We start from the raw sequence: 22,778 nt of genomic DNA, 5'->3' as shown, positions 1-22,778 counted from the left end.
AACATACAAAAATTAAAAAATCAGACCCCCAAAATTCAAAGATCCAATCCAAATATGGGCATCTGAGATGAATACACACTTCTCAAATGAATAAATACAAATATCAAATAAATACATGAAAAAATGTTCATCATCATTACTCATTAGAGAAATGCAAATTAAAATCACACTGAGATTCCATCTCAGTCCTGAAAGAATGGCCTGGATCAAGAAAAACACCAACAACAAATGCTGGAGAGGCTGTGGGGGAAAAGGAACCCTCCTGCACAATTGGTGGGAGTGTAGACTGGTGCAACCATTGTGGAGGTCAGTCTGGAGATTTGTCAAAAAGCTGGCATTGGAAGTCCCATTTGTTCCAGCTATTCCACTTCTAGGCATATTCCCAGAACTGAAAGCATCGGACCACAGTGATATATGTGTATCCATGTTTATAGAAGCACAATTTGAAATCGCCAGATCTTGGAAACAACCCAAGTGTCCATCAACTGAGGAATGGATAAAAAAGATGTGGTATTTTTATACAATGGAGCAGTACTCAGCAATAAAGAAGGATCACATTGAGATGTTTATAAAGAAATGGACGCAGCTTGAGACCATCCTCACAAGCGAAATAAGTCAAACTCACATATATATATAAACACCGAATAGTTTCCCGAGTGTAAGAAATGGTAAAAATACATAAAAGTATGTGGTGATCATGATTCCCCATTATATTACTTTGAAGCCTTATAATTTTTTCATTCATTAGTTGGAATGGTTTTATTCTGGATTGTTTGATTTTATTGTCCGTGATGTCAAAACAGCTATTCTGAAGAAAACAAGACACTATAATAGCTAATGCTGATTAAATATCATCTCGTTTTGAAGTCCCACCAAGCTTTCGTTCTTCTGTCTCCATCTGTTTTATCATGTTGTATCTTATTGGATTTTATCATATATATATGATAGTATAAACAAATGTTTTATGGACAAGGAGATAATATAATAACCATTGTTCATTTTCTGTTAGTTGGTTCTGAATACCCTGTAACACTTTCCATTCTCTTAAATGGTTTTACATTGTCTTGTTACATTTGATGCTGTAGTATATGAAGGTATACTCAAGTATTTCAAGGAAAGAGACACTATGGTAACTACCGTTACATCTGGTTGTCTTGTGGTAAAACACTATGTTGCTTAAATCGTTCTGTTCTGACTCGTGTTGTTATGTCCTCTTTTATCTTAATCTTTTTTAAATAAAAAATTTTTAAAAAGCAAAGATGTCACTATAAAAAAAGGATAAGGAAATTAACAGTGTTGTAGGCAGTTTCAGTGCTCTAACAAATGATGTGTACAAACAGGCCAAAATTTTTTCAGATATAATTTATTTATACATCATCAATGGCATAACATTCCATTTATAAAGCTCAGTAAAATTGGAGAGTCACAAAACAGTACTTACTATATGATACAATCATTTGACCAGAACTTATACTTTGACTTCACTCCTCTGGTCATTTCATATTAACATGAAGTGTAATGTGCTTATGGCATTTTGAATCTATTACTCATTCACAGGCCTACTCCGCCTGAAAGTGACAACTGATATGTCTCTCTTTATGATTTCAAAAAGCTCTTTTGCCACTATTGTGCTTATGAACTAATGAACAGTGAAGAATGTCCCATACTTTTCTGAATATAAAGAATAAGCATCTCTATAAAACTGACCTACAAGTGGAAATCCTGGGCAAAAATGTGGATGCACTAATGTTTTGGATAAAATTTACCAAACTGTGGTCTTGATCCCCACAAGAACTTTGGCAGTGAAACACCAGGCTCATGCTCACACATTTGATGCCATTTGGGGAGGGGCACAGCAGAAGGACAGAGTTCTGTGTCATTCAAGTCTTCGGTGCATTGTGTCAGCTAAGGGTTGCAGTCAGCAGGCTGATAGTCTGACCACAAATCCCTATGCACCTCAGCTACTTTGACTCTATTCTGCTTTATACATGGGATTGCAGAACTAAGATTCATTTCAAATTTAGTTACAGAAAAAATCAGTAAAACAGTTCCTGTGGGTTTTGCTGTCCTCTTGACTGTGACAACATGTACCCAGCTGTTCATCTCTGTGAATCAGCACGAATGGGCTCAGCATGGCATAACCAAGACTTACATATTCTTGAATATTTAACACCACAGAATCAATATTGAGAGAGGAGCTAAACAACATGGAAAAAGCACAATCTGCCCAATAAAAGACAAGAAAACAGAGCATCAGAAAGAGAACGCTTTGAGCAGCTCTGATCTCAGGGGGAGTTTTGTAGAGGAACTTGGAGCTCTGCAGGTGGAGAACACGCTGGTGATGCCTGCAGAGAAGAAACACCAGGTAGCCACTGGACCCACCCATGATGCCCAGAAACACAGCATCCCGTAGAACCATCAGAAGGAGAAATGTCCATCTTATTATCCATCCTTCAGGTAGAAAATAGCAATACTTGTCACCTTTAGTAATTTGTGATATGTTCACACTGTTGATACTTATGATAGAAAGTGGTAAGTTCATGCTTATTAAGGAATTGAGAATCCAAAACAAGATGAATATGGAAAGCATGTGCCTTGGTGACTTCAGCTTGAGCCTCCTCCACACGGAGTCTGTGGGACTCATGGTGCCGGCTTGTGTCACTGTGAGGAGGCTGCTGGTGCAGATGGAGAGGCCCCGGGCCACCCGCTCCACATAAACAACAATCTTGCAGCCTGTGTCATGGAGGAAGAGTCCCTGCCCAAAAGCTGATACTGTCTTAGGAATCCCTTTTGCAAAAAGTATGATGATATTTGTAAAAGCCAAGTGAATGAGAATAAGTTGTACAGATTTCATCTCGGTGCCTCCAAGGAGGAGAACATAATTCACAAACACAGTAACATTCCCCAGAATGCCAAGCACAGTTGGAGAGAGGAAGATGATTCCCTTGACAAGGTTTAAAGCCATTTCTTACTCATATACAGGACAGCCTGGGGCCAATAAAGCATCAGTAATGCTTATCTATATCTGCAAAAACTGCTTCTTTCTCTAGCAGTTTTCTGAAGTACAAAGGACAGTCACAATGTCTGTAATGATACACATCTTTGGGACATGATTTCCTTTTATATGGCATTCTCTGTGGTTGATTCTATGTACTCTCAAATTCATCTTAAGGATCAGTATTCAAATGTCTAAATTTCAATGGAGACATTATTTTTTAGTTACCAGCAAAACCAATGTACTTGTGAAAAGCACTATATATCTCACCAGTGTTAAATATCAGCATGTATGCCACCCCTCCCTCACCCGAAATTCCTGTAGCGGGTGGGCAGTACCATACAGGAGCCCTTGAACTATCATCCAAGAAAGAGTGAGGAGAGTTCTGAGTTCCCCGTGAGTGACCTCAAGGACCTCTGTGTGAAGCCCAGATCCATTCTGGATGTGTTGATGTTTACTAAGGTAGACTAGAAGATGGGGAATAATCGGGCATCACCCGTGCCATGCGACGAGAGCAGCTTATGAATTAGGCTCCTCAATAATGGCTGAATGCAGCACAATATTTTGGGGAGTCGTAGCTCTGGAAACAATACTCAAAGACAGAGTTGCAATAGAATTTCCCAGCTACTGCAAGACCTTGGGAGAAACAATGATTTGCAGGAGGCATGAACTGGGTGCTTTTTCCCACCAGATAACAATGTGCTGCATTAGTCTTTATCATTCAAAAGTTTTCACGCCTTAGGCTTGGGTGGCATTGGAGTCTTTTACATATAAATGTTCCAATCTCATTTCTCACAGAAGCAGTTTGTGTCAAACTAGGGAAAGCTTCTCTAAAATGAAAGAACCCAGAATCTCTGATCTAATTCCTGGGTTTCTTTGTGGGCTACATAACGAATCTGGAATACATTCAGGCAAGCAGCCCTCTCTGGTTTTCTACCGAGTATTAAGGAATTCCCTTTGAATTCACTGTCCTGCAGGTCCATGTCAGCATGAACTGTGTAAACACAGTTTGTACTAAGGTTTGGCAACAAAGAGCATTGTGACTCTGTGGGTACTGGTTATGTGCTTTCAAGCATCCTTTTCCTAATACACAATTGCCTGCATCAGTGTATTAAGGAAAGATACACAACCCTGAATGTCTAGCACAATGAGCTGTGCTACAAGTTTTCTTAACAAGCAGAGGAGTATTAATTAATGAGCGTCAAATACAAACTGATTGAATATTTAGTTAGAGACTCGAGCCTGCTAAAATGATTATATTCAAAATGCCTCAAAGCCATGATATACTCACCAGTTCTCTTCTGGGCTCATCAAATAATTTCCTTGGTCTTTTTTTTTCCTTAGTCCAAGGAATTTCCACTTATTTCCAGTCCTGTCTTTGCCTTTCCAAATTACAAAACTCTGAATCAAATTTGGGATCTATCCCTGAGACACCTCAGCACTCACTTATTGTGTTCCTGAGAAAACAAATTGAAAAATGTCAGAGGAGCCTCTCTCTAGGTGACTTGTGAACCAGTACCACAAAGGATGATAATAACAGACTTTCCATTCAGGTTGATGCTCAGTACCCTGTCTGGATTGAAAGCCCAGAGCGTAGGCAGGGAAGGGCACCCACTCTGAGCTCAGATTTCTCAACACAAACAATGAGACTATTGCTATGACTGCCAAACACTGCAGAAAATTAAAATGAGTTACCCTAGTTTGTACTGAGTCACAACCTACTAAATTCATAGGAATTCTCAAGGAATAACTATAATTTTTACCTTTAATAAAGGTTAAAACCTTTAATAAAACCACATCAAACAGTCACATAATAAGTGTTAGTATACATAAATTTTAAGAAAATGTGTCCAAAAAAACCTTCATATTAAACACAAATGTTTGTAAAGAGTTATCAGTGTAATAAAAAAGAGAAAGCCTGTCTACTTTAGAATTACACCAATGCATCTAAAATGAGGGAAACAAATTTTATGACAGCTAGTGATACTGACAAGTTAGAATACTCTTAAAATCGAAGGCTGAAGAAAACAGAGGCTTCCTCAGCAATATAAAAAGTCCCTCACTGATCCTAACTTCTGGAAGAATGCGAGGTGAGGGCCACCCCAAGGCCACCCAGACACTCTGGTGAGCCTTGCTGCTCCAGCTTTTCTTGAGTCACAGCTCCCTGAACCCAGCGCCTAAAACTTTTGGCCTACTAAAAATCAAAAAAAGAGTTAATGTCCTGACTCTGAGACCTTTCACCAGCTCCCTTGCTTCATGAAAAAGAGGTTAAGATTTCATCTTCCGAGGGGAATGTACCTGGCACAGGTGAGTAAAGGAGGAGGGCTCAGGCCTACTCTCCTGGCAGCTGGGGTCACCTGAGCTCTGAGCTGGTCCACCTGGCAAGGTGCAGCTCCCCAAGTCATATTTGTACCTTTAGGATTGCAGAGCTCTGGGCTGCCAGCAACTGACAAATGTCAGAGTTGTGCTCTGTCGGGGAGAAGGAAACCCTCTGCTGAACCTCATTTCCCTGAGGTACAACTTTCCCTCTCCTTCCACAATTACTGCATTTGTTTGGCTCAGAAGTTGTCTTGGGCTTAACTGCTTTAATAGAAGAAAACAAGAATGAGCAATCAGCAAAGTTTCCCTGTTTAGAGTTTACAACTTCTGGAGACATCTCTGCACAGTTCCAAGCTGTCAGTCAGAGCAGGGACAACTCCTGAGGCACAGAATTACTCCCTGCACTTTGGAAGCAATCACTAAGCAAACTTTAGTGCTATCAGACAAAGTGCTGTAACAGCAAAGGACACTGACTCATCAGGCCACCATGCAAGCAAGTGTAATCCTGAGGGGCAGAGGAAGGAAAATCACAGAGAAGTATCGGGAACCACCTCGCAGTACAGGCTCAGCTGATCAAAGAGTTCCCAGAGTTGTTCAGCCATCAAAGGAGTCCGGTGACCTCTGTGAAAGCTTACTTCCCTGATGCATTTAATAACCAGCTGGGCGAGTTTGTGGGAAGCTGGGCTTCAGCAGGAATACAGCAGGGTGGTTCAGAGTATAGGACGTTCTATAGTAATCCACGGGTATAAAGGTGTACGGCTGTCAAAAGTGAGTTACTCAGATTTCACTTTTCTTTTTGTTTTTATAAAAATACGCCTACTATAGGACAGCCTTAATCTGCATCATGAGCTCCTGGAAGATTTGCAAAACACTCATCTTCAAGGTTTCCTTTCTCCCACTGCTGTCATGTGTCATTTATCTTCCCGTTTGTGCAACTACCGATCTGTGTCCATTCTGACTAGAGAGAAAAACCAGCAGGAGGAAGAAACACATGCCAGAAAAGCAAATCTGTGTCAGGACTTTCAGATTAATATTTGCACACTTTTTTATTGGTACAGTGATCCATTATTGTCACTTGTACTTGACAGGTGGGACTTGACAGATGTTTCCTGCCTCAACACAATCTGGCTTCTCTAAATTAGAAAAACAAAGTAGACAGTAGTTAGTCAGCAAGCTGTGGGGGGCTGGGCTCCTCTCTGGGGGGGACCTGGGTGTCGGGGCCTGGAGAGGCAGGGCCTGCAGAAGGAAGACTTCAAGTCATAGTGAAGGAGACACTGACACATTTTACCACCTCTAAGTACGGGTGTTTGTGTCCAAACTCTTTATATTTGAGAAATATTCAATAGACCTGATTTGAAGTGGTCCTTTAGTGAAATCCTGGATAAAATTCCATGTTTGACAGCGTACCATGGATCAAGCTGAGGGACCAAGGGCTTGGGCATGTGGTGAAGGCCTGGCCCCTAGTTCATTATGTGATTAACAATCAGGCAATAAAGTTAGTCACACACATACACTGTGGTGCTTTGTTTTGTTTCATTTCATTTTGTTTTGTTTTTTAGAAACCAATCCTAAAAAGTAATAAGAACTGTGGGAGTAATAAAACCCAAAATGTGTAAATGTTATTGTAAAAAAGAGAGGAAAAGAAAGTGCTCTAAAGGACACAACTGCAAGTGTGTTTAGGTGTGCAAGATAGATGACCATATTACTAAGTTTTTGATGGATCATTGAACACAACTGTTTGGAGTCTCACTGTTTGAATGTCCACTTTGCAGGCTTTAAGTTTGTAACTTGAACAACTATTTCTAAGATGACAATATGTAATCTATTAACTAGTGATTTCTTACTGCTTATTTATTTATTTTTTTTTTTTTTAAATTCTGTATTACTTGTACCCTTTTACTATTTTGGGTTTTTTTTCTTTAAATAAAAATTTTTTAAAGATATTTATAGTTCTTTTTATTTTAAGCCTTTATTTTATTTTTATTTTTATTTATTTATTTATCAGTACCGAGGATCGAACTCACGACCATCTGCTCGCAAAGCAGGTGCTTATGCCACTGAGCTAAATCCCCAGCCCCCATAAAATTAAAAAAAAAAAAAAAAAAAGAAATCAATCCTATTGTTGCAGTCACATCTACAGAGAAAAGTGCTTACCATTCAAAATGTGCATCTCCATCTTGCCTGTGATTTCAGTGACCACATACAAGGGAGATGCCTACTGCACTGAAACCTGGGTGAATGAGCTGGGCTGCATCCAGCATGACGGGCTGCACAGCTTGCAGAAGGGTGAGATGTGCTTAATGAGCCTGTGCTTGTTTTCCCTAAGCAGCAAATGCAGACACAGGAACACGTCTGCATATACAGTTTGGATGAAGGAAAAATGAATGACATTTCTAAAAGAGAAAACACGCAGGTGGTATTGTATGACCTGAATTGCAAATAGCAAAAGTAGGGAACACATTTTTTTACTGAATAGATTTTCAGATTAAAAAAAAATTTTAAAGAATAACTGAGGGAAACTAAAGAATTTTAAATTAAAAGTGTAGAGTACATCAGCAAATCACAATTAGATCTTCCAATAAGCTGCACAAGCAGGCCATGTGGGACCCAGGAAGAGAGAAGCCAGAAGGTGCCCCTGCACAGCTACCAGGGCGGGCTGGAAACAAAACCAGCTCCCCACCGTGCAGGCAGCTGGCTCTCTCAGAGGGCAGGCTGAGCTGACAGTGACTGAGGCATAAAGCAAGTGAATGCTTGTACTGTTCGGTTGACTTTGCAGGCCTGGGGATGGCGGTCTGAGCATCTTTGGGGAGAATAACAGTATGCAATACAGCAAATATGGGGGATTTCCTTTGATCCTGTTCTTGAAATCCAATATGGTTCTTGCTGTTTTGTTTTGTTCTGATTTATTGTTTTGTTTATACAATGTTCTGTTTTGATTGGTTTGATTCTGTTTTGTTTTACTGGACTTTATTACCCTTAAAATAAAACAAAATTTTAAAAAATGCTTGTAACATCCCAGTACTGAAAGGGAATACAGGTACACCTTTTTCAGAATAAATTTCAAAGTATAGATTAAATGGATTAATTAGATGAAAAACTCCTGACCCTCAGGTGTAATGATCTCACCAGCAAGCATTTCTATGTGGATGGTGGGGATACAGACAGCCCGTATCACAGACTCCATCTTGTTGTATTCTAAGAAAAATAACTTTGTTATATTTGTTTTATAGCAAATTACCTGTAACATGGTCATACCTTATATATGTTTTCCTTCCCCCTCTGTGACCTAATTGATACGTTAATCGATGCTCTCCTCTGTAAAGAATTGCAAAATCTTACCTAATTGATATGTTAACCATTGTTGCCCTCTACAAATAACAGATGTGGTGCCAAAATAAGATAACAAGGGTTGTTAATTACTGTTTGACTTCTCTATTCTCTGCTGAGGAAACCAGGATGTTTTCCTAATTTAAACTTGTTTGAAGGGTAACTTGCTTGTATGCAGGAAGACCTGCTTGTTAGCACAACCCTTACCTGATCTTGTTCTTCCCTCCCCCCAAAAAAAGTAATCTCACCGTATTTCTGTTCTGTAATGCGCCTCCTCTTGTTCTGTATGCGCAGAAAGGGTTAAGTTCCAAATCCTTGTAAAAACTTAAGTTTCAGCTTCTTGTAACTTTCGACCCCTTCTCACATGTTAGTGCTAACAAGCTGTCCCAAAATAATTAACTTTCTACTTTCTTCTCCGAATGTTGTTGCAGATGTGCTATTCCGAGATAATGCTTATCTGCAGGATGGGAGTAACTTGAAAGGCAACAAAGGCTCCCGATGTTATCAGAACTAAGTGGATAGCTTTAGTTTCCAGACTTGAGACAACAGCTTAACAGCTCTGAGGGTTTTTTGTTTGTTTGTTTGTTTGTTTTCTCCCTCTCCTGCTTTTAAAATCCCTTTCTTCAGTCTCTGGGGCGTGCAGCCTCCAAATTGGCTCCCGGGAATTGTGTCACCAGGCCTGGCCTAAAATAAAGCCTTTGCTCCCCAAATTTTAATGCCTTGCTTCCTTGGGTTTTATTCCAGGATCCAGGCTATCACACATCTCACAGGGACTTCATCTTCCAGAGTCACTTTTTAACTTGTAACTTAGTCCCGATCTCCTAAAAATGAAATACTCTTTCACATAACTGTGAAGCACCTACTAAAATCAGGAAATTAATATTAATCAATGCTGTAGGTCAGTAGAACGTAGTTAGACCTCATCAACTGTTTTAATGATGTTAATTATGGCAAAGGACCAGCCAAGCTGGCTTCCTGTTTGACATATCCCCAGCCTACTCACTCCGAGCTTGTTCTTTTGGACCCAAAAAGTTGGCCTAGACTCACCTTGCACAGTCCGAGGACCAATCCCAGAAAGAAAGTTGTTCTCTAAGGAGGCGCAGTCCATGTGACGGAGAAAGGTAGTGAACTGTCTGGGCTCTCTGTGAATTCTCAGCAAACAACACCTTTTCCTTGATTTATCATCAGATACAGCTCCCTAACCATCAGGACACAAAACCACCTCAGCAGTTTCACAGCAGGAGATTCAACCAGCTTCCCGTCTGCTCAGGTACTCGTACTGATAATGGACCATCGTGCTTCATCCAAGGAAGAGACGACTGCTTCTGTGGACACGACGGAGTCGGGAAGAGCCACTGGACTCATGGACTCAGTCACTAAGGAGTAAAGCTGGATGGAGGCCAGTGAAGAGGAGGTCGCAGAGCTGCACTCCCCTGAACTCACCCACCAGCTGAGCCTGCAAGTGGAGAAGAGCAGCTGTGTGGGCCTGACCAGCTCTTGGGGAATTCAGAGGGCCCTACCGGCCCTTCCTGCCCAAGAGCCCTGCCTAGGGGAGAGGGAGAGAAAAGGGCTTTCTGCAACCTTCACTATCATTCTCAAATTATCTGTCAAATTACCAGCAAAATGCCTGTTGTTTAATACTGATTGTTGCTTGTTTTAAACTTGCAACAAGGAAACAAGAAATAGTGTGGTTCTCGGCGCAGGCTTAACTGTACATCCTTCTCAGAGAGAAGGGCTCTGGCATGGACAGTGGACCTGAGTCAGAAGATGGCCCGTTTCACAGAGCATCTGTGAGGCACTCTCAGGTTAGTCAGCGTGACAGAGAATCCCACACAGCTATGAGGGCAAGGACCTGAGCCTGGGAGTGGTCAGAAGCACCGACTCCTACAGTGCCAGTGCCAAGAAACGCCTGCAGTCATCTGCACAAGCCACTGTGGCCTGTTTTTCCTTATGGTTACAGAAGATATTTTTACCTCCCCTAAGGACACTACCTAGCATTTCTTGACAATCAACCTCATTCCCTCATTAAAACTCTAAGAAAAGTCTATAGCAAATGGCTCACAACCATTGCGACCCAACCAAGAAACACAGTTGTGCAATGCAGAAGGCCCACAGTTGTGCAATGTGGAAATTACAGCCCATAGAAGTGTGCAAATCACATCCCTAGGGATGCAGCGAGAGGCAATGAGAGGACACAGAGGCTGTAGAGATGTGAGTCAAACAGGGACTGAGGAAATCACTGCTCCAAAAAAGCAAAGCAGTCTGAGAGCTGTACCCACAGGACACCTGGATAAACCACAGGCCAAAGAAGACTCGGCAGCTCATCTCAAGGGTCGATCCTCTGCGTTCTGTTCTCCATTCAGCTAATGCCTGTGTGGAAGAAAGATAATTAAAAACAGTATTGTATGCCCACCTATAGAATCTCTCCGGAGAAGTAAAGGAGAAAAAAGCAATATTCTTACTGAAAAACATTAAACCAGAATATCTGTGACAAAAGACATTCATTAAAGATACTGCAAGAAGGGGCTGGTAGCTCAGCAGCATAAGCGCATGCCTTGCAACCACGTGGTCATGAGTTCGATCCCCAGTACCAATAAATAAAAAAAAAGATACTGCAAGAAAAAAAATCAACCTTTATATCCTAAGAAATACAAGCTGGCATATACAGTTTCCCGAGACTAACTCTAACTCAATTCAAGTAAGAGAATCCAACCATGAGTTCAAACATAGTTCACCCAAACTTACCTGGAGCACAGGCTGTCCGCTTGTGTTCACTTACCAGTGAATTATCTTAATGACAAGGCATGGGATTGCATTCAGAGCAAGGTGCCCAGGAAACCGAGACTTCGTGCCCATGGAAACCGGAGGACATGGGGTGATGTAGATTCAGAAGGACTCTAGGGCCTTCAGAGAAACAATTCCGGGGCATAAATTTGCAAGAGCATCATTCAACTTTCAGAAAGCTTTCCATATCTCTCAAAAGATCAAGGAAAAAAATTTAAGTTACTGGACTTCTAAAGAAATACCCCAAGAAAAGAGAGACAAATTCCCCACTTTGCACCACAGGAAATCAGGCATCTGCTTCTTCATTTGCTTGCACCCTTCTAAGGGGCACAGGGTACCTTACTCATACGCTGTGCCTGGATTTCCTCCTTCAAAATTGTGAATGAAAATAGTAATTACATTCAAAGGCTATTCTTTCATTCATACCTCCCTTTTTAGTCCAACTGTTGTTTTGAAGTCCACTTCCAGGTGGTGAGAAGAGAAAATGCCTGAAGGCCAGTCTGTTAGCTGCCCAGCTAACAGTTCCTGTCACAGTTCCTGTTACTTCTGTCTCCTAGAAACCGCTGGTCACTGTGATGCATATTGTGAGAATCAGTCAAAGAGCGAACTGCTCTGCTCTGTGCTTCCCCTTTCACCTCCTCCCTGGGCCTGCAAGGCCGATATTTTGGAATGATTATGATCAGCACCCACTGACATAAAATAAATCTGCCTCCAAATGCTGGGTGTTCTTTTGGTGTTTCTGCTGCTGTTGCAATAGGACAGAATTAGTGTTTTAAACAGGAAGTCCAGATGCACGGACCCCTGCCAGACTGAAACAGCCAGACCCTAGCCTCTCCCGTGAATCAGCACCATTTCCAGACGAGGCTACCAAAAACAAAGGACACATCGGCGAGCAAACCCAGTCTGGGAGCCAGCACCATGTGTGGACCCCCACTGGACTGGGATGGCCAGATCCCAGCCCTTTCCAGTGTGTGGGCCGGCAAACAAGGAACAGCCACCCCACCCCTGGCAGCCATAAGCAACTGTTTTATCCGGAAAACCACAGGCTGTGATGATAGCTATGGAGGTGAAAGGCAGCTGGATGCCTGTGGTGCTTTGGAGTTTCACTACCATTACAGGTCTAAGGCCAGTGGTCTGATCATATGCTCAGCAGAGATACCCAGTGTGGCATCCAGTTGGGATCTCCTCCTGAGGGTTGTGGCCATTGTTGGTTCCCTATGGTCTTGTTTTGGAAATCCTATACCATTTCCATTGTTTTGTTGGGTTGGGTTTTATTCTCTTTTGTTTTGTTTGATTATGTCAAATCACATGGTAGGAGAAGTTATTTCAAAGATAGCAAGATATATTATGGTAGCAATTTTGGATTTACTGTTGGCTTATTGTGAAGTCCTTTATTGCACTGTCTTATTTTTATTGCTTCTATTCTGATCTGTTTGATTTTTACTATGTCTGTTCTGTTCTGTTTCATTTTTACTATGTCTGCAGCTATTTTGAAGACATCAAGAGGCATTACAGTAACTTTCATTGATTTCAACGTTTTTAGGCCTGTATCTCTTACACTGGTTTGTTTTGACTGGTTTTATTGTTTTATCTACTTTAAAATAAATAAAAATATTTAAAATAAAATAACGTGAAAGAGAAGTCCAGCTTGTTTTGCATGCCATTTGCTGCTTCATAGGCCTAGAATAAACCAGACACTGATGGTGAACTTCTGAACTGCTAGTGCACAAAGCTGGAGCAGGGCGACTTCCCCGGCCAGGCCCACGTTAGGACCTGCTCAGAAGCCGGGTCGCCAGGGTGGCTCATCACATCTCACCCCATGTTTCAAGGCTGCCTTAAAAAAAGAAGGACGCTCAGTTACTCTGTCTTGGAGGCTGGACGCCACTCTGACTCCCAGCTTGGGATGTCAGGAAAGGGAAGGCAGATCTGGAGGATGGGAAACTCTAGGTTCAGAAAATTGCCTAATTATTCACTTCCTGGCTGAACATCCACCTGCAATACACAATTCCGTGTTAGGAGCTTTTTTAGTGCTTGAAACACTTCACTCTTGCCTTTACAGTTTTGCCAGTCTTCTGGAATCCTAATGGTTTTACTTTAATAAGTGATTTTTTGCTTTTCTCTGACAGCTTTTAAGCTTCTGTCTTCCTATTGGACATCTGGGATTCTGAATATGAGATGTCCTGGGGAACTGCTCTCAGCATTGTACTTATTTGGAAAACCTAAAAACTTAAAGTGTAATAACCAAGCAATATTAATAATGAAGTGAAAATCAGAAGAAAAAAACGGAAAAAAGAAAAGCAGCCAAAGTGACCCAATTCCAACAAAGAAGCAGTAACACATAAATATATCCAAAATAAAACTACAACCAAGAATAAAAACCTCCACTCAAACCGGGCGAGGTGGTACACGCCTGTAATCCCAGCACTCGGGAGGAGGCTGAGACAGGAGGACTTGCAAGTTCGAGGTCAGCCTGGGCTACAAAGGGAGCTCAAGGCGCCTGAACTGCGTAGCAAGACCCTGTCTCAAGAAAGACCAAAAAACTCCCGAAACTCCCACTCCTTGTCAGAGCTTCAACCCTGAGCTACCCCGCAGCTCCGCCCGCATCAGCATCATGGTCTGGCTGTGAACGCAGAGCAGGGTCCACCGTGGGCCGGACAGCTGCCTGCCTGAATGGGGGTGTGGGGCCTGCTCCCACTAAATGCATGGGCTGCGGGCTGGCGCGGCCTCCTCAGGCCTCTGAGGCTCTGAGGGCTGGAGCCCACTTAGAGGTGTGGATATTACGATGTCCCCTACCGCCTCCTTGCCTAATAGATGCCAAAAAGCCACTGACCCCAGCACGGCTGTCTTTGCCCCAGCTGTTCACCTGGCCAGCCCGGCCTGCAGACCCAGCACCACCCAGGCCCCCTGAGGCCCCTGCCCAGTGCACAGCTGCGGGCTGGCCTCACGGTGTCCCAGCCTGCCCAACATGCGGGAAGGAGCAGGCCCGCATCCACTGCCTTCCAGCTCTGCCAAGTTGCTCTCTGCTTTCCCAGACGTCCCCGGCTGTTTGTCCCTCCACACTGTGTCTGTCGTAGAATCAGTGCTCTTAGTGGGAAAATACCCCTAATTTCCATAGGTAATCTAAGAGGACGATGATTGTTACACTGTGTATCATCATCAAAGTAGTTACAAGACACAAACCAAGAAGATTACTACAAAAAAAGATACCAACATAAACTTCCTCTTCAATGAGCTAAAAGTAAAGATGACTGCAAGTGGAACAAATTAACGCAGGTATTGAAACGTACCTAAAACACTGCAGGATGGGACTGCAGAAGGGGCTGACCGCCTCCCTGCTCCCTATTACCGCTCCTGTTCTGCGCTGCGCAGCTCTCCCGTCCTCTGCAGCCCACCAAGCAGGGGCCAGGGGTCCCCCGGGATGGCACCGGTGGGGTGCCGAGTGTCTGGTGTGCAGCTCTCCTGTGGTGCATGGGAGAAGTGACTTTTTATTTCTTCTGTGTCCTCCCTCAGCCCGACCCTCTCCCCGCTGGAGGGGGGCAGGTCTGGGGTGGAGGAGCGTACTGTGACCCCAGTGGTCTGCTTCCCTTCACACTCCCCAAACACCAGGCTTTAGTCCAGCTGGGTTTTCATTTATCCTCCCATATCTGACTCTCTCACCCAGGGTATCTGCTTAGCTCCAGCACCAATTCAGAAGCACTCACCTCCTAGGTGGTCATTCTCACTTCTCAAATTCTTTTTTTACAGTACCCTTGGTGACAACAAAAAATAATAATAAAATGAAGATGTCCTGTTAAAGGTCAAAGCAGGACTGAGAGAACAGTAACAGGTAATGGCTCTTTACCCCAAGGCTTCCACCAGTGAGCAGTGCAATTTGGAAAAATTACTACAGCACTCACAGTTGTCAGGAATCCCACTGTGAGGACCTGACCCTTCTGATATACATGCTTAAGAACTACAACAGCACAGGAGTATGCCTTATTATAGGGACACAATCCAACTGTCTCGCAGAAAGTGTGTTTTGTTATCGGTATGAAAATCCCGAAGGGCTGGCGGGCACCCGGGGGGAAGAGCACTTGCCTACCTGGCATAGTATGCCCACCACCAAAGAGGAAAAAAAACAACCATCGGTACCCATCCATGTAATCACTATTTGGAATTTTAGTATTTATGAAAGAACGTGTAAGTTCAAAATGTACCGATGTGAAATAAAAATCCAGGGTGTTTGGATGAACAAGTGAGAATTAATGTGAATAGAATTCAAAGTAGAAAGTAGTTATTTGTAGATTTTTACCTTCATCAACTTCGGCAAGAATAAAAAAGAAATTATAAAAGTTGTTACCTATTTTGAGAGGATACTAACAAATGGAGGCTTTCAGTATTTCCTGGTTTTTGGAAAGATGTGAATGCATTTTTTACAAAGTCTAAGTTAATTGGGAAAACAATTTATAACTTGTTTCTAGATACTCCCCATAACATTATCAACTATTTTTTCTATTAGTTATAAAAATAATTTGATTATGCATTATTTGAAGAATATCTTTCTTAACTGAACAGAACCAAAGTTCGTATTTGACTAAAATATATGTATAGTTCTCACAATAAGATAAATTGACCAAGCCATTTTAATAACTTTTATTATTTTGAAGGTAGTAAAATACAACAGAATAAGATGGAACAAAGCCAACTGAGACAGTCTAGTGAAACTGGTAGAGAACTTCACAGCAGGTTACCGGGATAACAGCAACAGGTACCACAGTATATCTCATTATCTTCATAATAGTTGTTCTTTCAATCAGATATAGCAAAATCAAACAAAATACAGAACATTACAGAACTTATCAAAACAGAATATTGAGTAGAGCAATACCATTAATCAGAACAAAGCAAAAGAGTGATAAAAATATTTGCCTTCAAAGAGATGTTAGAAGGAAATCCCCCTTATTTGCTATATTGCATATGGTCAACCTCCCAAGAGATGCTGAGATCTCTGGCTCTCACTTGCTAAGCAGGAGGGGGTGGTTTGAGTCAGCCCGCACACAGGTAGGCTCAGAGCCGCTTACCAGGGAGGTGAGCGGGCTACTTGGTTTCCCACCACCCTAAGTTCCAACATGGCGTGGATCTCAAGAGAAGCTGGTGGTTCTCACCCTCGGGCAGCCACAGCCTGCCACACCACAGCCACTTACCAGAGGGGCAAGCTGATTGGTCATCAAGCCATTTTAACAATACTGCATGCAAATCTTCACATGAGATTGTCAATTGTCTGCCTTGGGAACCACCGAGGGGATTGGTAAACTACATTTCTGGGTACGTCAGGTGGGGCGTGGAGGTCTGACCTTGGGTACCACGGGTTGTCCCCAGCTCCTTCCTCTCTAGAACTTCCCGTTCTGCTTTCAGGCTGACAGAACCAATATCTTTCCTCCAACATGATGTGTCTACCTTAGAGTAGCCAATCATAGACTGAATCTCCTGAAACCTCTTACCCTTTAATCTGTGGGTATGTGTTAATGTCTGTGCCTAGACCCCCAACTCCCCAAATGGATACACAGTGAAGGCTCAAAGGAATGAATGAGACACACATCATGGTCTTTAGGGCTGCAGTCCTTGACAGAGCTCGTAACTCTGCTAGCCGGCCGCCTGACACTGGCAGCCCATAAGGATTTGAATGGATAGTGGAGGAAACCTGAGCAGGATCTTGGGCTGGGTTCAAGGGCCCCTCAGAGCAACAGACAATGCTAATTAAGGGAAACCACCCAGAAAGTCTCCAGGTGGCCTCAGCTGTGGCCTGTCTTACCCCAAGGTGTCTCCTCGTTCTCAGTCCAGCCATGTCCCAGCCACGCCACAGCCTGCAGGTGTGCTCGGCTTCAACACTCACCAATAGGTATGGGGATGTATCTCTGTGACAGGACAGCTTACTAATACAACTCACTCACAGTAAAAACTCTTAGAGCAGTGACAGACAGACCTCTACCTCTTCCTTAAGCATCTGCTACCACATCTCTGTTACGGTTTCTGTAAATATTTGGGCTTTTGTTCTTCTGCTAAACAATAATTAAGCACTCATTTCCACTTGGATTGTACTGTTCACACAGCTTCTTTTCTTGGTGGGGGTGGGGGTGAGACTGAATCTCACTCTGCAGTCCAGGCTGGCTGCAGACTCCCTGGGGTCCTCTTGTCTTCCACAGACTTTGAAGTTATCTGTGTATCACGATGTGTGTTGGAGCTTCTCTTTCTCTATAACTGTGGCTTACATGAAGGTGAACGGTGTATTGTGTCTTAGGGTCACATCATCCCTGTGACCACCTTTTCCAGTACCGAGCATAAAGAGCAAGACTAGGTGGACATTCCTGGCGGGGGTTTCAGGAACTGACTCCTAAGAATGGACGTAACGGTCTCCCATAAAGTAAAGGACAACACTTGACCCTGAACCACAAAGAAGACACCACTGAGCTTAAGAACAGGCAGTGTCTCGGTGAGTCAGGATATGTTCAGTGATTAGTGGCACAGAACTGTTAAGAGTGCTCTGGAGTTTGGGTTTCTAAGAAAGGGGCTCTTGTCTACGGCCATACCACCCTGAACGCGCCCGATCTCGTCTGATCTCGGAAGCTAAGCAGGGTCGGGCCTGATTAGTACTTGGATGGGAGACTACCTGGGAACACCGGGTGCTGTAGGCTTTAAAAAAAAAAAAAAAAGAAAGGGGCTCTTCTGAGCTTCCCAGTGAAGAGTCAGAATCAAGTTGAGAAAATGTAAATTCAATCCAGAATCTTAAGCAGAAAATAACTGTAAAGAAGTATGTGATTAAAACTGCTCCAGACCTGAAAGGAGAGACAGACAGGGAGGAGAAAGTGTACACATTTCATTCTACAAAACACTGAGGTGGGTAAGTAATAACAACTGTCTTTCATTTCTGATGTATGGATACGTCTGTAACCAATAAAATCAAAATAGTAAGATGTATTCTGCATCATTTCTTCTCTCAACTTTTACTTAATATTTGAAGACATAATGGCTGGTTTCCCAAATATGATGAAAAACACAAACCTAAGAGCATAAATTCTACATGCCTTTATGACAGAAAAAATGAAAACTGAGGTAATGCATACATGTATCAGTCTGATGTAGCCATACATGCATGTAAATATGTACATATTTGTCAGTATTAAATAAATATAATAAAAAGAAAATGAAAAGGCAACTTGAGAATTAAAAGAACAGCACTTTTAAACCATACATCTTCTAAAGGGTTAAAAACCAAACTGTATAAGAAATTCAACAGCATAGAAATAAAATAACCTGATTAAAAATTAGGTAAAACATCTGAATGAAGGTTTTTCAAAAGAAGACATAAAATGATCAACAGATACATGGAAAACATTGAACATCACTAATCAAACACAAAATGAAAAAGCCACAGTGAGACATGGCACACCCCTGAGAATGGCTAGGCTAGCATCAGAAAGATGAAGAGCACCTGAGTTGGTGGGGGTGTGAACAGAACCCTTGGCCATGGGCAGCAGGGACATGAGTACAGCCATTAGGAAACACAGTAGCAAAGTTACTCAAAGGTTTTCAAATAGAACTACTACATGACCCAGAAATTGCCCTGCCGGACACAAATCCATGGGCAATGAAATCCACAGGTGGAGGCATCAATGCTCCCCTGATTATAGTAGCAATGGTCACAACCGTAAGACACAGAGAACAGAGACATCCACTTACAGGTAAAAAGCTGTAGCTATGTAAGATGATTAAGTCACAGACCCAATGTGAAGCACAAAATATAGTAACTGTAATATTGTGCTGTTTGCTGAAAATTTGCAAAGAGTAGATTTTAGTTGCTTTTAACACACGTTTAAAACACAGTAACCATATGAGACGATCAATGTTAAACTGCCTGACTGCAGTAACCACTCCTAAGACATTAAAACATCATGCTGTGGACCTGAGACATACACAATAAAAACATCCAATTAAGAAATACTAGGTACCTTGCCAAAAGTGTGGAAGTCATCACATTATGGTAACACCTGCAGACCCATGTTTACAGCAGCACAAGTGCTCACAGCCACACCTTGGAAGCAGCCTAAACGTTCATGAACAGATAAATGGATGAAGCAAGTATTTACCTATATTGGATGGAGTACACCTGAGTGATTCTTTAGAAATGGATGCACCTTGAGACCGTCCTGTTAAGTGAGATAAATCACACACAAACAAACATTACAGAGTTTCTATTTATGAAAAACCCAAATTATAAATAAAAAGAAAAATAAAAGACAGATAATAGGACGTAGGGAGACTGATCTTTCCCAAGCAGGAAGGAGATGGATAGATGGGAGGGAGAAGGAGGGGCAGAGGGTGTAAAAATGAACTACGATGTGTCATGGACTGCAAATACGTACTAATACATAAGAAATATTAGGTACCCTAAGTAAGAGGATTGCACCCCAAAATTAGATTACTACCATATCTGCTTCACAACGGAAATCCTTATATTTTGCTAAAACTCAACACAGAATCCTTTGATCCTCTGACAGTTAAAACAGACTCTAGAAGTCGATCCAGTATCAGCAGCAGTCTCTCAATTCCTTACAGATGATCATTCCTTGTAGCTGATAATCCTTACAAGGTTTCTCTTATGAATATGAAGGTAACACAGGATTAAGGAAATGGGACTGGGGAAGAGCGCAACCTCAAAACCACTAAGTTCAGTCCCCAAATTAGGAAACCAGTTGATTTCCGGAAGAGCAGAAATGCTCCAGGTTGTGTATCAAGGGCCTGACCCTTTGCCAGGCCTTGGGGTTCAGGCTGAGTACTTCTTAGCCACGCCAACCTAGTTTGGCAAAGAGAACAGATTTTCATGAGAGAGGAAAGCTGAGGCGGGACCACAGGCATCACCGAGTTTGAGGGCAGTGAGGAATTATTTCCACTCCTACTCACCCCACCCCAACCCCCATTTAAGAGGAACCGATCGAGATTTCTCAAAGTTTCAATGTACACAGTGGGCCGTTCGCTTCCAACAGAAAGATTTATGATTCTAGCAAGTGGGCAGAAGCAGACATATTCAGGAAAGCCCAGTAACTTTATAATCATGTGAAACCCAGGCAGTAAATTCATGTCAAAATTCAAATCAACACTGCTTTAAATCTAGTCTGCTTTTCACAAAGGACTGAGTTTCCTTCTCTCTTGTTCAAGAAAAATTACTATTTTTACTGTAGCTACAAAAAGATCCATTTCTGGTAACAGACACCCTATAAATAGTCACTGATAAACTAGAAGATTAAACTGAATAAGGGACACTTTTCAAAAAAAACTGCATCAAATTCCGTACACCAAAATGAAACTGAAAATACGCGTTAGCTCAATCTACACATTTTACCAAGGGCTTAAACTGGTTTAGATGTGTTCCCAAGGACACATCTTTTCAGCTTAGGCAGCGCTTTCAGTAACCTCCCGAGATCTGCGATACTGCTAGCTTTGTGCCCCTGAAAAGATAACGTTACGAAATCCTCACCCTGGCCCTTAGCTGAGATGGGGCGATTCCTCCAGAAGAACTTCGGGTATCCCCAGATACCCCTGGTTAGCGCAAAGGCGCAGAGGACTCGCGCAGTAACAGCACCCACTTTCCCCAGGAAGAGACGAGGCGGGAGGAACACGGCGGAACCGTAACCGCTTGCGTGGAATGGCACGATGATCGGTCCAATTCCTTCTGGCCTGCAGAAGATGAATGGGACCTACCCACGGGTGAGTCGTCTCGCAGGGCGACCCAGCCCGCAGACGGGTGCGGGTGCGACCGCGAGCTCGCCAGCGCGCAGCGCGCCAGCCCCACCCCCATTCCGGCGCGTTCCTCCGCCCACGGGGCGCGGGCCGGCAGGCCCGGCGGGCGGCTCGTTCATCTAGGGGTATGATTCTCTCCTCGGGTGCGAGAGGTCCCGGATTCAAGCCTCGAACGAGCCCGCCGCGTTTTCTCTCGAAAGTTTAAGGACTACAAAGCGTCTTCCGGGTTACCCACACCGGGAGACGGAACAAGTCTCCAGGACAGCCCCAGCGCGTGCGAACGTGCATGCGTGCGTGCTGACGTAGGCCGTACGTGTGCGCGGCGGCGTGCCGGCGGAAGACCTGAACTGCAGAGCCACCGACAGAGGCGTAATTCCCTCCTTTTACGCCGGGGGGCGCCCGGGCTTTATTTAGCACTCCCGAGGCACTCTGTCCCTGCGTTTCACCAATGCCTTGGCTGGTTTTCATTCGATAGAATCATTAGTGAATACTGAGTGCACCTCAGTGCAGGATGTGACGAAAGCAATGATGGAATAAAATTTAACATTCTACCCCATGGCACTTTTTTAACGTATGCTTACAATACATAATAGTCCGTTTGCGGGAACTGGAGCATACAATACATGTTGATAATCTCGGATCCCTGTACCACCACCGCCCCAACCTCCCAGCCCTTCCCCTTTTGCGCACCTAGCTAGTTAAGAAGCCCCCTGAGAATCGCCTAGTGTCTGCTTTTGTCGCTTAGTTAGTTGCTACAAATTTTAGTTAATGTGTCAACACCATTTTACCAGTTGTAGCTAATGTACTGCCATAATATAACCTGTAAGTAGTAGAAGGGAAAACGGGAACATTATTTTTTTCAGTAAACTGAAAATAAAATAAGCTATTAATTGAATAATAAAATATTGATGAATTAAAATAATTCTTTAAAATATAAAACATTGAAAATTGTAGAAAGCAGAGAAAACATTCTGGAAGTTTAAACTCCAAGTAAAAGAAATTCCAGAGATAGAAAAGAAAGAACAGGAAAAAAAAAGAAGAAAATCAATAACAAAAATATCAAGCTAATTTCCCAAAATAAAATCAATGATTTAGTGTAGTAAAAAAGGTTCTCAACGTAATAAATGAAAATAGAAATATATTAAAGTTTATGTTTCAGACATTTGAAAGCATCAAAGCTAAGAAGTCATGCTGAGCAAGACTGCAAACGCTAACGGCAAAAATATCAGGAATTTGACAACAATACGGAAAGCTAGAAGGGCACGGAGAGCTCCCCCTCGATCCCGAAATACATTTCCAAACCCTGCAAGAAAATATTCCCAGTCTAGCTTTCCATACACAGTCATTCTGGGAGAGTCGGAGAAGTGTCAGAGACGTTTTCTAACACAAGAATATTTAAAGTTTCTTCTCCCATAAACACTTTTCATTGTGCTCCACCACGGCGAATTGTATTCTGTCAGCGAAATCTTTGGGACGCGGCATCTGACGCAAAGGCAGGCGCAGGACTGCACGGTGGGCTGGGAGCAAGCCAGGGGCTGTGTGTGACTGCTGAGGTTTGTTTATTTATTTATTTATTGCA

At 42.7% G+C, this 22,778-nt stretch overlaps 1 protein-coding gene and 1 non-coding gene across 5 annotated transcripts; one reads left to right on the top strand and one right to left on the bottom strand.

The window, feature by feature from the left end:
* Nucleotides 1-1,353: 1,353 nt before the first annotated feature.
* Cavporv1r655 (vomeronasal 1 receptor cavPorV1R655) lies at nucleotides 1,354-21,499 on the bottom strand. Of its 4 annotated transcripts, none has more exons than XM_063259673.1 (2): nucleotides 20,937-21,499; nucleotides 1,354-20,255 (listed from the first exon to the last, which is right to left on the bottom strand). In XM_063259673.1, the coding sequence occupies exon 2, from the start codon at nucleotides 2,963-2,965 to the stop codon at nucleotides 2,021-2,023; it is 945 nt and encodes a 314-aa protein (XP_063115743.1). In that variant the 5' UTR covers nucleotides 2,966-20,255; nucleotides 20,937-21,499; the 3' UTR covers nucleotides 1,354-2,020.
* Nucleotides 17,978-18,096, top strand: LOC111754965 (5S ribosomal RNA). Its single transcript, XR_002789630.1, has one exon. It is a non-coding gene; the product is annotated as a 5S ribosomal RNA (ribosomal RNA).
* Nucleotides 21,500-22,778: the final 1,279 nt, after the last annotated feature.

The sequence above is a fragment of the Cavia porcellus genome, unplaced genomic scaffold (assembly GCF_034190915.1).
Source record: "Cavia porcellus strain 051 isolate PalLab524CR breed Dunkin Hartley unplaced genomic scaffold, mCavPor4.1 scaffold_13, whole genome shotgun sequence".
In the NCBI taxonomy this organism is placed as follows: Eukaryota; Metazoa; Chordata; class Mammalia; order Rodentia; family Caviidae; genus Cavia; species Cavia porcellus.
Note: the sequence above shows the minus strand (reverse complement) of the source record. Positions and strands in the feature narration are given on the sequence as shown.